The following is a 15,900-nucleotide window of genomic DNA, read 5'->3' as shown; positions in this document are numbered from 1 at the left end:
GAGAGCCGATTCAAAGTGAATCTAATAATATTATTGTTTGATTATATTTTACAATTCAAACAAACTATACGCCGATTATTTGATGATCTTGACACACAATCCTTAACTGAAACTGGATCACGTAATATCACGAATTAATTAACGAGCAATTTAATATTACCGATGTTAATAAGTATCTTTGCAAACATTGTTAGAAAATTTGTGTTAAATTTAATACATTTCACGTTCCAAACGGTCCACTCTTTTTCAATATGTTATAAAGTAATATAAATATTGTGTAAAAAAAGAGTAACACAAAAACGTATCACTGGAATTTGTAAGCAAACTGTCGAAGCATTTTTTTCAGTAAAATTAACTTTTATATATTAAACGTATTTTATTCATTCGTCTTAGTATTTAAAACACATTATTTTTGTTATTTGTTCACTAAAAATTAAATTGTGTCATTCTGAAGCTAAGACATATTGAATATTGATTTAAAACACAAAATATTTAAGTGACATAATCACATTGTATTGAATTAATATTTGAATATGTTCAACAAAAAATTTTAACAAGAACTGAAGTGGACCGTTTTCTATACACAAATGTTTTTACTGTTTAAAAAATTTATCACGAAAAATATCACACCGACACACACCTCAGTAATATTAAATTCTTTGAAAATTTAATTTGTAATTACGTAATCCAGCTTCAGTTTAGAATTGTGTTACAAGACCGACAAATAATCGGTGCGCAATTTCCATGAATTGGAAAAATTCACACAAAAATATTATTAAGCGTCAAAACCATCTTCGTTTAACCATCTGCGTTAAACGTTTCTCGGTCGATTTTCCTTAATACTGTAATCTTAGATACCTTGCAAAATATTACATGATACACTGAAGTATCTACGTACGCGGCGAGAAACGAAAACGAGAAAAAGGGCAACGAACGCGGGAAAAAGAGGCAGATGGTAGGGTCTTAGAGTACCGCGGTCAAGGGAGAAGAAGAGAAGAATAAGAGTAAGCAACAAAATATCCGCGCCAACAAAACCGCTCGTTCTCTCGAGCGACGACGGATAGACGGACGAACGGAACGGAATTCTCCCGTTCTCCTATTTCTGCGTCTGCTTTCTTTAGCCTCATATCCGAAATTGGCCGAGCAGAAGATTCCCGTAATACATCGCGTGTATAGAATCCCCCAACATGCGGGATCAAGTTTATACAATGCTGATATTTCCGCGGGCAACGGTTGTCTAAACTCTCTAGCGGCGTGAGATACGATCGAGTCAACGAGGAGCCGGGTATACGTTCATATATTGTACATGTGGTTACGGACGAAACCGCGTATTAAGTTAACGGCAACACACGTTGGATACGTTTAAACGCGCGCGCGCGCGCGCGCGCGTCCATCGTCGATACGGTTCTTCTCGCATCTCGCAGGAGTACGGGTATCTATCATCTGTCGATAGATAAATAATTCAGCGATATTACACGCGAGGCTCGCAGGTGTTTAAGTTACAATCGTTTTCTGGCGTACACGTAGCCGGTATTCTCTCGCCATGAGGACGATAAATCTGCGATTTATCTTGCGGCCCGTTTTCGAGTACCCCGTAGTACCCCAGATTACGCCCAAGACTCTTCTGCGATTAATCATCATTCCGCCACGATTAAAGGCCCAATTAAGTCCCGTTTTTGCAAGTCTGATTGTCCCACGATTGCCCGGTCTACGTATATCGTACGATACGTACACCCTTCTCTCGATACGTACCCAAGCACGCACAGTGCTCGGTTAGCTAGTCTAGGCCGGTCTTATCTCGCGCGATGTGCGCGAATTAAAATGTACTTTATGGCCTGTGTCAGGCGATAATAATCGCCCGAGACACCGCCGCCCCCACCGCTGTCTTCTCGCATTCCGGTATGTACGCGCACGGCGAAATACTCTCGACGCTTCGGATCGTCAGCGGGACGATTCGAAAAGAAATCGGCGGCGCGTTCTTATCGCGATCGAACGTACGATCGCGAGGCACGTTGGAAAACGTAAAGTTAGTAATTGAAGCAATTTCAACGGCCTACGGGCTATAACTTTTCTTGCAAAACGTCACGATCGTGCACAATCATCCTATAATTTATTCGCAACGCGATGCGGTTCGATCCTCGCTTCTTGTCTGCGGTACATATGTATATCATATACCGTAACGCCATTAGAGATTAAATCGTTTAATGCACTTGGATTTTTCAACGATCGATAAAGACGTAAATGCCATTTCGATTTGGCGAACGTTCTCGAGTTTGACAATTAAACCGAACCGAACGCCATCCGCGATCGTTGAACGTTTTCTCCGCTTTTGCCGGATAGCTCTGCCCTGAGAAGACGCCATAACGAGCGACGTTGATAAATAGCGAACGCTTTCGAGAGCCAGAATCCCGCGTAATTACATGCCTATGTTCGCTCATGGATACACTCGCCGTGCGCAACAGTCAAGATTCTCAGCGAACAGACCGTTTTGTTCGATTCTACTTCAATCGAAAATTATCCTCGACTATTCTTGATATTAACATTATTAATATTGATTATTGATATCCGCTTCTAGATAGCACAGAGAGTTGAAAAGAAGTTCAACCGTATGTCATCATTTCTGAATTTATTTTCAAATGCAAAAGAATTCTTTTCTCGAAAAAAGTTCTGAAAAGAATTCTTTTTGCATCCAAAAATGAATTCAGAATTGATGATATACGATCGAATTCTTTTTTAATTATTTCTGAATGAAACTCTCTGTGCTATCTGAGCTATGAATTAATAATAACCTGAAATTTATTTTCTCTTTTTTTTTCTTTTTTTTTTTTTTAATAAACTCACGGTTTATATAACCTCCAAAATATAATAATATCCTTTCACTCTCAGGCAAAGTTATTAAAATTCTTTCTTAACTCCCTATCATTCGCTGCTGCATCCGCCTTAATTAATTCACGCTTATCGCTCGGGTCCCTCGTCAAAGCGACAAATACAGCGAGCACCTGCCTACGGAATCGTCGCCAACGCGATCGGTGAACCGATCAAATATATCGGAGCAGATAACGCGATATCCACGCCACTGCGAATACAACGTAGTCGGATGTATCAATGTCAAGCGCTAATAACACCTCGGCTGCTCGTTCACGGGCCCCCGAACTGTGTGTAACAACAACGGCTGGCAGCTAATTCCGAACAATGATATAATTACATATTATTCATCGTTATCTCGAGTACGCGCGGCATACACAGCGAGCGAATTAAAAGATTGCGCGTTACACTACGACCACGTTAACATGACCGACGATGAGAAGTAATCTATGAGACCCTGCAATGGAAAATGTAAATTAAAATGTAACTTTTTCGTCGAGCGTATTAAAGACTTTTTGGCGCATAAGAAATCCGTCGTACACATACAATCGCCGATCAAGATTAAAAATTAGGTTTAGCTTAAGTGGCAAAAAAAGATGATCCAACAATCATTAGTGAGTTCTTTGAAGAGAGCCCGATTGCAGAAGCTTAAATAGCAAAAAAGATCTAACAGCGAATTCGGTTGGATGCACTAGTATGCACTAGTGCATATTAAAGCCGTTATACACTGATTTAATCTGCGTAAAAGTAAAATATTTCGAATTATAATGTACAGCTTTTGTTTAACAGCACAATAAAATGTTGAAAATTTCATGGTTTAATTTGTTTTTATATTTATATTAAACACACATTTTTACAATTTGTGTACAAAGGCTTTAATGTGCACCGGTGCATGTGCATTGAGTGCATCCAATCGAATTCGTTATAAGATGGAAGTGGCTGGAGGATCGCCATTCGTTTTTTTTTTTTTTCAGTCATCATCGAAGAGGTCGTAGACCGAATCGTTTTGTATTATATTTGCATGCTGTTATGCTTGAATTAGGAGTATATGCACGCGGAGATCGCCCCACCTCTTTCGCCAATCTCGTCGAGATCGCCTAGATCGCAGAGAGAGAGAGGAAGAAGGAAGATGAAATCGGATGATTCACTCCACGAGATTGCACCAGAAATGGCGTGCCGGTTTAGAGCCGGTTTCCTTCGCCGGGCTCTCCGAGATCGCGATGCCGTGTTAATGAAAGGGCAATTTCGGCTGATGCCAAAAACGATTCGGACAAAACAACTCGAGTCGCGACTGTCGAATGCATATATTTCTGCCCTAACTTAATAGCCCGTTGATTTAGAATATAAATATCCTTGCTTACGCGATATCGCAAGATCGCAAAACCTACCGCGATCCACGATAACAATCGTGTACATTACCGCTCGTATTTTAGAACGTACTTAACACGCTATCGCCCGTTTTTCCTCGCCCTAAAGATATCCGATTTTCAATCGACGAATCCTCAAATAGAACCGTAAGTACGCAAATCGTGCGCACAACTTATTGTTAGATAAATGAATCACTATCCAATCTGGGTTCGCACATAACGATCGATAATAGTTATCGGCGGTGATTCTGCCTTCCTTTTCCATCTCGCTCTCTCCTGCATCATCATCATCAACAACCACGAAGACTATCAAGAAGAACCTAGAGGCACTAACTTGCCTCACTATGGATTCTCGCGTAACTCACTCGATCGATATCTCCTAGTCACGCGGTATTTATCCCGTAAGCCTATATCCGTAACTGTGCGCGAAAGGGAAAAGTGCGTAAACGCGCGTAAAACTGAAACATCCGCGATCGCCGGAAGACGTACATAGAACTGAGAGAGAGAGAGAGAGAGAAAACTAGAGACAATGGGCCCCACAGAGGAACAAGGAGCGGAATAGCAAGGAGGAGAGGTGGCATGCGTGCATCACGCGAGCGGACCGCACGCGTGCAAAGATGGCTCCTCGCCCGTTCGCCCGACAAACCGGCAAACGCCGGTCGAGTTGGCTGACTGGGCTGACTGGGCTGACGACTCGCAGCCTGGGCACCCTTCAAGGGTATATCACAGGGGCTATCAGGCGTCCATGTACGTAAGATCGACTCGACATCGAGTGTAGGGATCATTACTATAGGAGCAGCTACCCGAGAGCCCGATTTTGATTGACGCGCGACGTTGCGCCAAACTCAGCGGCACGCGAGCCAAACAGACGGTTTGACTCGAGCTGCTCGCTGCCTCCACGATCGGCACCGATTTCGCCTCGGCAAAGTCGCAAACAATCGCGACTTCGGCGCCATGCATCGTGCCATCGCGCGGCACCAAGACGTTTTGAGACCACACCTTCACACGTCGTATACTCGCGATCGTAACAAACGAAGAAAGTAAATTACAGACTACTCTATACGATGCTAATCGCGACGTTTGCGCAATCGATCCGAATAAGCACATACACATATATATATATATATATAATTGCAAGACGAGCGTACGAGTTCTAACAACGACTTGATTTCTCTTAAACGCCCAAGTTCTAACTGCCACCTAGCTTCTCGGGTGGTCTCGTGCGTCGTTTAATTACCGTGTGTAACGAGTTGGAGTGGCTAGCGTGCACACGAAGGACCCCTCTCGCGAAAGGGGTGCGATATGCTCGCTGACGTCGTCCACGAATCACTCGAAATTACCGAGTATCGTTGTGACAGGCCGCCTCGCGAGAGACGGAAAGGGCGCCTTTCGTGCAGTTTGCATACAGCTGACCGTTCCACCGACCATTGCCGACGAAAACTTGAAATTTATTCGACTACAGCATTCCGACGTAAGACGACGACGATTATAATGCCACAGCGATATTACCGGGGTGATGCATAATTGTGGCAATTACGCAACGCCACCGACCAACGCGGCGACATTTTTGCAAATTAAGCTCTCTTGCGTCGTATATACATTTAGCAATTCTACGCTTACAAGAAAATATATATCAGCAAACACGTAATTATCTAGTTGAAATTTGATATTTCTAGTTGAAAGTTGATATTTGTTACTTAATAGTAAATAATAATAATAATTTGAGCAACGTGTATCTCATTGGAATATTTACGAAATGTTCCCCGTATCATTCCGGCTAATCAATCATTCATAAATTTTATATATATATATATATATTTTATTACCGTGCGAAACAAACTGCGATAAAGGTATTTCCTCAATGTATTTCAACATTCGAATGATCAAGACGAGACAAGCAGTTTATCTTTTCACGAATGACATTGTAAATAACGATCGTGAAGATAATAGAGAGTTTTTGCAATAACGTGAATCCAGGATACGGTGAATAAGATTATCTTTTTCTACACAACAACTAATTAAGAAAAGTATAACGTGACTTAACGAACTTTATTCATAGTATATATCTGGATAAACGGTATTGCAAAAACTCCCTAATAACTCGTCTGGATCTAAGGTATGCAAACAAACACAGAGGCACGGAATAAAAAGACGCAGAAGAAACTTAATCGTCTAATGCGAATCTCCACTATCGGATATGAGCGATTACGATAATAAGAAAGCAATATAGTCGAGGTAGGATTCGTACTGACCCTCGGATATCGATTCCGTTAAATCTGCGGCCGCATAAAATTGTTGCCGTAAAGGATTTACGGACCCGAGCGCGCCGGTAGCACGACACGTCCACGACGAGACCCGGCTACTATCGAGGCACGGCTTACTCGACGTGAACACGCGATTGCATGTATAAACGCGAGATTCTTAAACGTGTCTCCCAAGGGAGATGGTTAAGAGCTGGCCGCGTCGAATGTTTTCCGTAATACGAGACACGATAGCATAAAGGAATAATCCATAAGACAATATCGATTGGATAAAGAAAATTTCGCTTTATCGCGATCTATACATTTATTACTTCGTGTAAACCTTTCTCTTCAAGTCTTTCAGTCCGTTCCATCATTTATAATGAAATATATGTATACCTAACCGTTCTCCCTGAGACAGAGGGGAGATTTTCAAGAGATTTCCCGATCTATGTCAATTAATCAATCTATTCGCTTGAATTATTTACGAATTTATGTTCGCATTATTGCTACGTGTAATGAATATTCGCGTACTTCGCTTGACAGGAACGATTCCAATCTGGGATAACGATAAAAACAGAGAAGGATTAAGAACCCCTTGTTTCGCTCGGTGAGTTGTTGCTAGGTTTCACCGGCCTATCGGACGAGTGAGAAAGATGCGCTCTTGGGGATAGTTCTTTACGAGGGTGGCATCGCAACGAGGGGAAACAATGAAAATGGGACTCGTGTGTACCGCTACTACAATCAGCTGTTTTAATGTAGGTCACTGGCTCGCGCAGAAACAATCGATTTTTCGGCTCCTGCGATGTGATGCGAGGGCCAATGTTAAAAATATGTGACGCAACTCGAACATTTTCATCAACGTTCCGGTCAAAACGCCGTTAATTTAGCCGTCTGTCTCGAGAATCGATTTGCACAGAAAAATCTTATTGTGATTTTTCAAGATAAAATTTACAAGAATCGAATGCCATAGCCTACATTCGATCATCAGGTGATGTATTATACATTAAAATTATTTAAAGAAGAATTCTTAGAAGATAGTTGAACCTGCATTTGTCTCTTTTATATAATATCTACAGAATAAAATAGTAAAAAAATATGTTATATTTGTATTGGAAACGATCCACGTCTTTGTTAAAATTTTGTATTGAATTTTTGACATTCGAGTATTAATTCACAATCCGATTATGTTATTTTTATACAAAGATTATTTACTTTCATACAAAGATTTTGTATTAAATTAATCTTCAATAATTCTTAGTATTAAAGAACATAATTTACAAATAAATGAACCAATAACATAAAAATCATGTGTTTTAAAACGTAAATTCTAAGATGAATGAATAAAATGTGTATTAATTTAACATATCATAAATGTTAATTATACTGAAGAAAAATGTTTCCACAGCTTGCTTACAAATGTGTGTTAGTATTACTATTTTATTTACATATCTTTAATTTTTTTTACATATCTATGTTACTTTCTAACATCTTCATCTTTTTGTTAAATTAACACAAAAATTTGAGTGAATCGTCTGGGACACGTGAAATGCGTTAAATTTCACACAAATTTTCCAACAATGTAAAAATATTAAAAAATCGATATTGCTAAAATTGTATATAATATATATATATATATATTTCGAAATAATGCGTGCAAATCATCGTCCTACGAAAAAAATTGATTTGTCTTGTATAATAATACGAGAAACGACGGGAGAAATTAACTTCGCAGTTGAATCAAACCGTATCCATCGATCCATCGTGATGGGCTACACGTTAACGGCACGGCAGGAAATACAAAATACCAACGCTGTATCGGCGCAACAGTCGCGTATTTAACGCTCTAAATTGGGAACCTTTCTCAGGTTCCGTCGAGCGCACGGCATGATAGAAGAACGTATCGAGGAACGCCGAAAGGGAAACGCGGAACGGGAGCCTGGCGCCATTGCGATACAATACGGGGCCTCGATGACTTGCATTTGTATCTCACCATCAAGGCCCCGTGATTATAGCCATGGGCCCGCTCGCATCCTGCTCTCTCCTGGCTCTCGTCTCCTTTCTGGACGTATCGTACGCGGGTTCCCATCGTCCGTCCTCGAGAAACGATCTCATCTTGCCGCATGCAGACAGTCGGCAGACGATGCAGATCGTGATAATAATATTGTGACTTTATCGTTACACGCGCAGCCAATACATACTCCTCTCTCTCTCTCTCTCTCTCTCTCTCTCTCTGCCTGAATGCAAATTAACGCCCTCCTTAATTATTTCGAATTGCGCAATTAGAATCAGCAGCATTCTGTAATCAGACGCCTAGCGATCCGTTCAATACCGAAAGAGTGATAATTGAATATTTCGAATTAAATTTAGACAACATATAACATAATTGCGCGTGTTTTAAACATTGTAAGTTTTGTGAAGAGCGGAAAAAAATAAAAGACTTAAAAATTGCGTATACCTCGCATCGCTACATCGGTCGGCCATCTTTGTAAGCATTGTACAAGCGAACAGCGGCGTTAAAAAGAGGGAGAAACAACGAGAGAAAGAGTAAGATGAGTGGGTGGGTGGGTAGCTCTCGGTTTTAATCCTTCTTGTTTGTCTTTGCATTAATTATCTAGAATTAAGAACGCTGCCCGGCCGCGGCGCCGCGCGCAGCCGGATTACTGGCTTTATTATTACTTGTTGCAGATTATTAATTACCGAGAATTACGAGCGAAGCACGGGAGTAGGCTGGGTGGTGATGGTGGACGGTACCGTGGTTGGGGGAGGACGGATGCTGGGAAGAAAAGCATCCCTCTCAGGTTTGTGTTTTCAATTAATTTCCGTAAATTAAGAACGATTGTAAGAAGAGATTAGTGACCGCTGGCCGTGCTTCGAGGACTGTGAGGATTCTATAAATGGAGAAGACCGCTCCGGTTTCTCTTCAAAGTGACGTCGAGTAATTAAACAAACTCGATAAACAACTGTAGCGTACAGTTGTTAAACCGACGAATAAATGAATAAATGAACAAAAAACTGATGTCGTGACTGTATCATTAAATAGCTTGTATAGGTAGCTATGAAATAACCAATAACAACCAACATCCGAATACGTTATGATGCACTTGAAATTTCCAATTCCGAGGTGGAATAGTTCCCACTTTTTATCAATAAAAAAAAGACCAGAGTGGGGCTGTGTTTTGTTACTATATATTATAAAGTTCAAGGCTTATCCATCTCGCGGTTTTCATCGATTGGAGTTGCCTGAATTATTCTCACGATACTGACGCACAGTATATAGCGGCAAACGCGTGGACTTCGTTTTCGGTTATAGGATTAATCGACAAGCAGATTTAATGGAGAGACACGCACGCACGCACGCACGCACGCATTCGCTCATGTACGTCGTGGGTGAGTACTAGCGCGTGTACATACGGAACGGTGCGGCGGCAACAACATACGCGTATATATCTCGATGAAAAGTAATGCTAACAATGGGGTCATGCGAGCCTTTATAATATCACGCTGGCGGCCCAATTCCCTGTGCAGGATACGTAACGGGGAAAAAAGGCCGAGAGGCCTGCCAGCTGCTGTAAACGATACAATTACCAGATAGATACGTGTTCGTATACAGAGAGAAAGAAAGAGGAAGAGAGACGGAGAAAGAAGGGGGGAAGAGGAGATGATAGTTCTCCACTCGACGTCGCTGTAGCAAAAGAATCGAGCGATCCCTTTTCGAGACGTCCGTCAAATAATATCGCGACGCTTCCCGAGCATAGCCGCGGAGAGAGAGAGCACAGTCGCGTTCATACGAGGACTTTACCGAGCCCTATTTGTGTATTCGTGCAGTTAACACGAGCGCATAGATATTAAAAGCTTACGTAGCCTATAACCACGCATCGGCGCACGGCAACAACCAGGAGCTGGGAGGAGCGAGCAGAGGAAATAAATATTAATAACGGCTTTCTGCTGCCATCTCTCTCTCTCTCTCTCTCTCTCCCCCTCCCTCCCCCTCTCTCTCTCCTCACCCCTCTTTTCATTGGTTCTATTCTCTATATACCCCTCCTTTCTCTCTCCCCTTTGCCACCTCTCTCCCCTGTGTCTCTCGCTCTCTCACAATATGTCTGTGCATTGTTAGAGCCATTACGGGAGCCAATTAATCTATGCACAATTTTATAATTAAACGGCTAATAGCGCATAGAATTATAGTCCAGGGCCGCGCGCACTCCCACGTATTTTCAACTGGCTGTTGTTATATCAGGTATACTGAACGCTGCGCTCGATAGGAAGAAGGAAGAATGAAGAAAAATCCACGCATTGTCCCTTTTCCCTCCGTATGTCTTGTCCGTTTTTTTTTCTTTCTCTCTCTCTCTTTCTCTCTCTCTCTCTCTCTCTCTCTCTCTTTGTCTCCTCGAGACGCGACCTCTTTTCACGAATTCCCAATTAGAGACTCAATTCCGAAGAAGCAGTTTGCGAGGCGATCGTTCTTTCGTTCGTCCGACCGAGTTAGGCAAATTAATTAATATAATTGACTCGTCTCGTTAACTGTGCACAACGCGGCCACGTTATTATTTTCTTGCCGATTATCGTAGGGCTCGCATCGACTTATATGCATGATATACGACGCGCGCAATTATCGCAGTCGATTACTTTTCAGCGTGTAACAGGAATATCTGTCGGCGTTCTCGATCAGATAGTGACCTCCCGTCTCGGATTCGCGTTTTAAGGACATGCTCGAACGATGGCATCTACGGAGAGGAAGTCTCGCGATAAGAAATAACGCGGTATTTAAACATACCCTACACCCGTAGTTTAACGCATGTTGTGCGTTTGTTATACAAGCACGGTACCAACGCGCGTGTGCCAACACGAGTGAAATCTCTCACGTTTTCTCTCACGGCGTTATATATTTTGTACTCGTCGTTGTCGCCTGCTTTCCTCGCTTTTTAACACTATTGCTGCCCGTGAGCACGCAATACGGCACGTCCGGCGCAATCGGTTATGTATCTACGGGCCGTCCGAACGGAACAACGCACCCGGTGCCGCGCTGTAAACCGCAAGAAAAATCCCCCTGAATTATTGGTGCGGTTCTGGGCGCATGCTGTTGCATTGGCCCGATAGAAGAGGCGCGGGGTCGACGTGCAGTCGCTCTGCTTTACGTAGGTGTGCAAGTGCTGCATGCGCGCGCGTATTACATCGTCCGCGTGCGGGTGTGTGGTTGGTTTCGTTCGTCGTAGACGTGGCACGGCCGTGTGCACGCCGTGTTGCTGCCGCTACCGTTGCCGTGTATTATCAGAATGTAACGACGTCAACGTTACACGCGATCGTACTGCGCAAAACGATCGTGTCGCAGCCACTTGATCATCCTGTTTTTCACTATCGCCATTTCGCTTTTCTACAATCTCGTTTCTTTGCGATCAGAATGTAGGAATACCAGTGGAAATAGAATTTTGAGAATTTTGAGAGCGAACTAAAGAATCAAGAGCCAGGTTGCTTAATTTTTTACATCATCGCGATGCGCGTTAATACAACAAATATTTCTAAACGTATGATTATCTAACAACGAATTGAAAATGTTGTTCTTGATATTAGATGCCAATTTAGATGTCACTAAATGATACTTTAGAGACAGAATTTCAAAATCAGAAAAAATTATTCAAGAAATGAGAACAAGCCTTCATTTTCTAGATCATAACACTATTTGTGAACGGAAAGCGGAAACGTAAGATTAATTTCTAATGGACAGAGATGTAATAGAATATCGAGGAAAACTGGCGATTTTTTAAATCGAGCGAACAGTTTGAATTTGACATCGCGAGGAAGAGCAATCTCTAGCGAGACGACAAAACGTAGCCTGGAAAGACGAGACCCGCACGAGCCGACGGCTCGCGGAACTCTGTTCTGTGACTGCGACTCGGGATTATTTGGATCCCTGCGATCCCTACGAGCTTCCTCCTTCTACCTCTCGCGCTCGCTCTCTCCTTCTGACTATCTCTCTAGCTCTTTCACTCTGTCCCTCGGGATATCCCTCGGTTCCCTCTCACTCGGTCCCTCTCTCTCTCTCTCCGTGTCGCGTTGAATCCGTTTCCGTTGTGACTGCCACTGCGCATCGCACGCTGAATAAGTATTGCCTATTTGCCACGCAATTCGCGACCCGCCGCTAATACCGAAAAATCTCGATTATATCGTGACAATTAAACATAGCAAGTGATTAATTTGTCGAGAGTATATCGAATGAAATTGTCGAGCCTATCGACTAGAACGAAACGTTGATCGATGGGATGATCCGGATTGACGGAGACGACATCGAGAGAGGACAACACTTTCTCTGACGACCTTAAATCCCCTCGTTCCGTTTACCATTCCGTTTCGTCTGTCGTCTACCTCGTGGGTGGGGTGCGAGAGAGCTTGTACAACCGGGCTCTCTTCCTCTCGCCCGACATTCTCTCTTTCTCTCCCTATTCGGGGACGATTCATTCAGAGAAACTGCCGTGAAAGGGACACCTGTTGGCGCGGGAACTCGGTGACAATCCTAGAAACGAGGAGCACGTGCCGCTGCCACACGACTCGGATATTTTAATTCTCGATTGTCGTACGGTTCACCGAATGATTGTTCCATTTCGTAAATATTATTTTAAAAGTAGCTGCATGTCTCTCATTTTAGCGTGACTATCTTAAATGCGAATAAAGCTATATTCGTGAAATGACATTCCTTTCAAACCACAAAATGCAATTTCGTGAAGCAATTTCACGATGCATCAGGATCACTCGTGAACTATCTATACGAAAAGGCCTGAGGGTCACCAGGAGCTGTTTTCGACGATGATCAAGTCTTAAGGAGCGGTAGGTGGTACACAATTAAAGTATTTTTTGGCGGACTGGTAGCGTGAAAGCCAAGCCAAGGTACAGGGCGAAGATAAAGTGCTGCCCAGCGGCGACATCATGCGTTATTAATGTATGCGAGGATCGTAGCTTCCGTTCGTAGTAACGGCGCCCAAGAAGCGCGTTAAGACGTACTCAGTATGTGAGTGTTATTTCCGGAATCTTATTCTCCTTATCTTGTTATCGAAATGGACTGGCATTAATTATGGCTAACAGTCGACAAACAGCTGCTACTCACCGCTATTATGGATAGGATTTTTTTTTAGAAACGTTCAAAACATGACACGATCGCCACGAGGCAACATCAAAATAATTAGTTTCGTCGAAATTAAGTCACGATCTCTCAAGAGAGAAGGCCTATATTTTTAATCCTACACAATCGCATAAAAATCTATAATACACATAACATATACTACGATATTTTTGTGTGCATATATTTTTCGAGAATAAAGCCCCTATTCTCTCTCTTATCCGAAATATTTAGCATGTCGATTGTCTACAGCTACAAACTTAATGCCACGAATTAGACAGACGCAAGTTTTTCTTGATCTAGAAATTCGCCTGCTCGCGAATCGCAACGATCCGATCGATGAACAAGAATTGAACAGATAAGAGAATCCTATTATCACGTCTCCCCGAGGATCAATTCAATCAGACCTACCTGGCCGTGGTGCAGTCCCTGTAAAGAATGTCGAAGTCCTTGCAGCTGAGCAGCTTGCACCGATTGACGCCGGGTTGGATAGCTCCGAGACCGCGTAGAATCCTAACCTGCTCAACGTTACACACCAACGGCACGATATCCAGTCGCTTGAGCTTCGTGTAGACTGTGTGGAGGCCGCCCACGAGGTGTTTGAGAAACAGCTCGAAGGCCTGAGGCAGACACAGCATCGTGTCGCCAGCAATGATGAACGCGGCGACCTTTTGGCCACGGTAGTCGACCAACTTGCACTCGTTGGCAGTAGGATCGCTAGTACTAATCGGCGGTGGACTGTTGTAGGATCTTGGTGGCAGAACCGCGTGATGAGCTGCCATTAATTCGAGCGGCGAGCCATGATGCCCGCTCAGCATACCACCGAGCTGGCCCAGCAGTCCCAGTCCCGGCGGCGGCAAACCCGGCATACGAGGCACCATACCCGGTGGTGCCCCGGGGCCGCCCCCGGCCGACAACGGCGGTGGACTCAGAGGAAGGCCCTGGGGTGGTGAACCTCTCGTGGGCGATCCCGGTGTCGGTACACCGCGATGCTGCGGTTGCTGCTGCGGATGATCGCGAATCTGATCACGCCCGTGCGATTGCTGATGAGACGGCGGTGGTTGATGTTGACTGCCGTGAAGCTGTTGCTGCTGCTGCTGCTGTTGCTGTTGGTTCTGCTGCGTCGACGGGCTGTGAGGATGTTTTGGACTGCCGGTTACGGGACTGGCACGACTGCTGTGGTCGGAAGAGCTGTCCATCGCTCCGTGGTCCATGGAGGGTCGGAAACGCGCGTCCCTGTTCTTCCTACGACTTGTAGAGACGACGAGACACTCCGGCACGCCACTCTTCTCGCCAGCGATAAGCTCCGTGCCTCTGTCGATCACGTCGCCGTATCACTGTGTTCGCCCGATGGCGAATATCGGTACGACTCGAGCGTGAATCGTTTCAATGCATGTTAAAGCTGGTTTCTTTCGTGATCCTCCTTGCGAATTGTTATAAACTCTTCGATAAAAACTCGAAGGATATCTTTCAAAATTACACTCGACTAACGTTCTTCGAACGTATCGCTTATCACTACAAACGTCGTGGATCGTGCGTCTTTACACAAATCAGACCGCACGATTTTGTCAGTCTTCATACACACATGAACTTTTGTGTCCATAACAAACTTGTAGTCCACTTTGTAGTCCACTTTCAGCGCGTACTTATTTTATTTTCACCGATCCATTGCGAAGATGTTTAACTCAATGATAACACAACGACAGCGAGGATGACAACACGATGACAAAAAGTTATCGCGCAGACAGCGACGACGACAATTGTCGCGCCGAGTTCGTCAGCGAGACGTTAGCAACTTATTCACTGGCTCAAGACGATGATACTTTCATGTCACAAAAAACAAAAAGCGAATCGCGATAACACCGAGCTCTAAACGACAGAACGCGTGAGCACGAGGGAACCGTAACCGTGAATACGATATTGTGACGATGTCAATGACGACGAGATGACAGCGAGGACGACGGCGACGGCGACGGCGGCGGCAACGGCAACGGCAACGACGACGACGACGACGGTGGCGGCAGCGACGGCGACGATGACGACGGAGGCGGCTGCCGCGGTAACTCGCAGGGACGCGCGTCGCTCGTTCTCAAAGTAGCAAACGCTCTCTCGGTCGAGTCGGGAGTATTTCCCTACCCAGTCACAGATGTAATAAATAAAAACATCAGTGGGAGCCCGACAAACGGGGAGGATGGGCGTTCTGTGCGCGCAACCGACTATCCGGTTGGCGGAGCCACCAGGGCGGCTGTTCTCGCTATTGGACGGCAGGCTCGCACTGTCTACGCCTTTCGAACCTTCCCCCGAGTGGCGGCGGCTC

The 15,900-nt window shown here is 44.1% G+C and overlaps 1 protein-coding gene across 4 annotated transcripts in view; it reads right to left on the bottom strand.

The window, feature by feature from the left end:
* dac (dachshund family transcription factor) overlaps positions 1–15,900 on the bottom strand; it is a 197,867-nt gene extending 181,967 nt beyond the window's left edge. The window contains exon 1 of one of the 4 annotated variants that reach the window (XM_011068151.2): positions 13,995–15,900. In XM_011068151.2, the coding sequence (XP_011066453.2) occupies positions 13,995–14,797 (803 nt within the window). In that variant the 5' untranslated portion in view covers positions 14,798–15,900. The remainder of the gene's footprint in view (positions 1–13,994) is intronic. The other 3 variants (XM_011068150.2, XM_011068148.2, XM_011068149.2) reach the window with 3 other exon arrangements.

This window comes from Acromyrmex echinatior, chromosome 9 (genome assembly GCF_024713525.1).
Source record: "Acromyrmex echinatior isolate Ae372 chromosome 9, ASM2471352v2, whole genome shotgun sequence".
In the NCBI taxonomy this organism is placed as follows: domain Eukaryota; kingdom Metazoa; phylum Arthropoda; class Insecta; order Hymenoptera; family Formicidae; genus Acromyrmex; species Acromyrmex echinatior.
The sequence above is the reverse complement of the archived record's forward strand: the minus strand, read 5'-3'. Positions and strand labels throughout refer to the sequence as shown.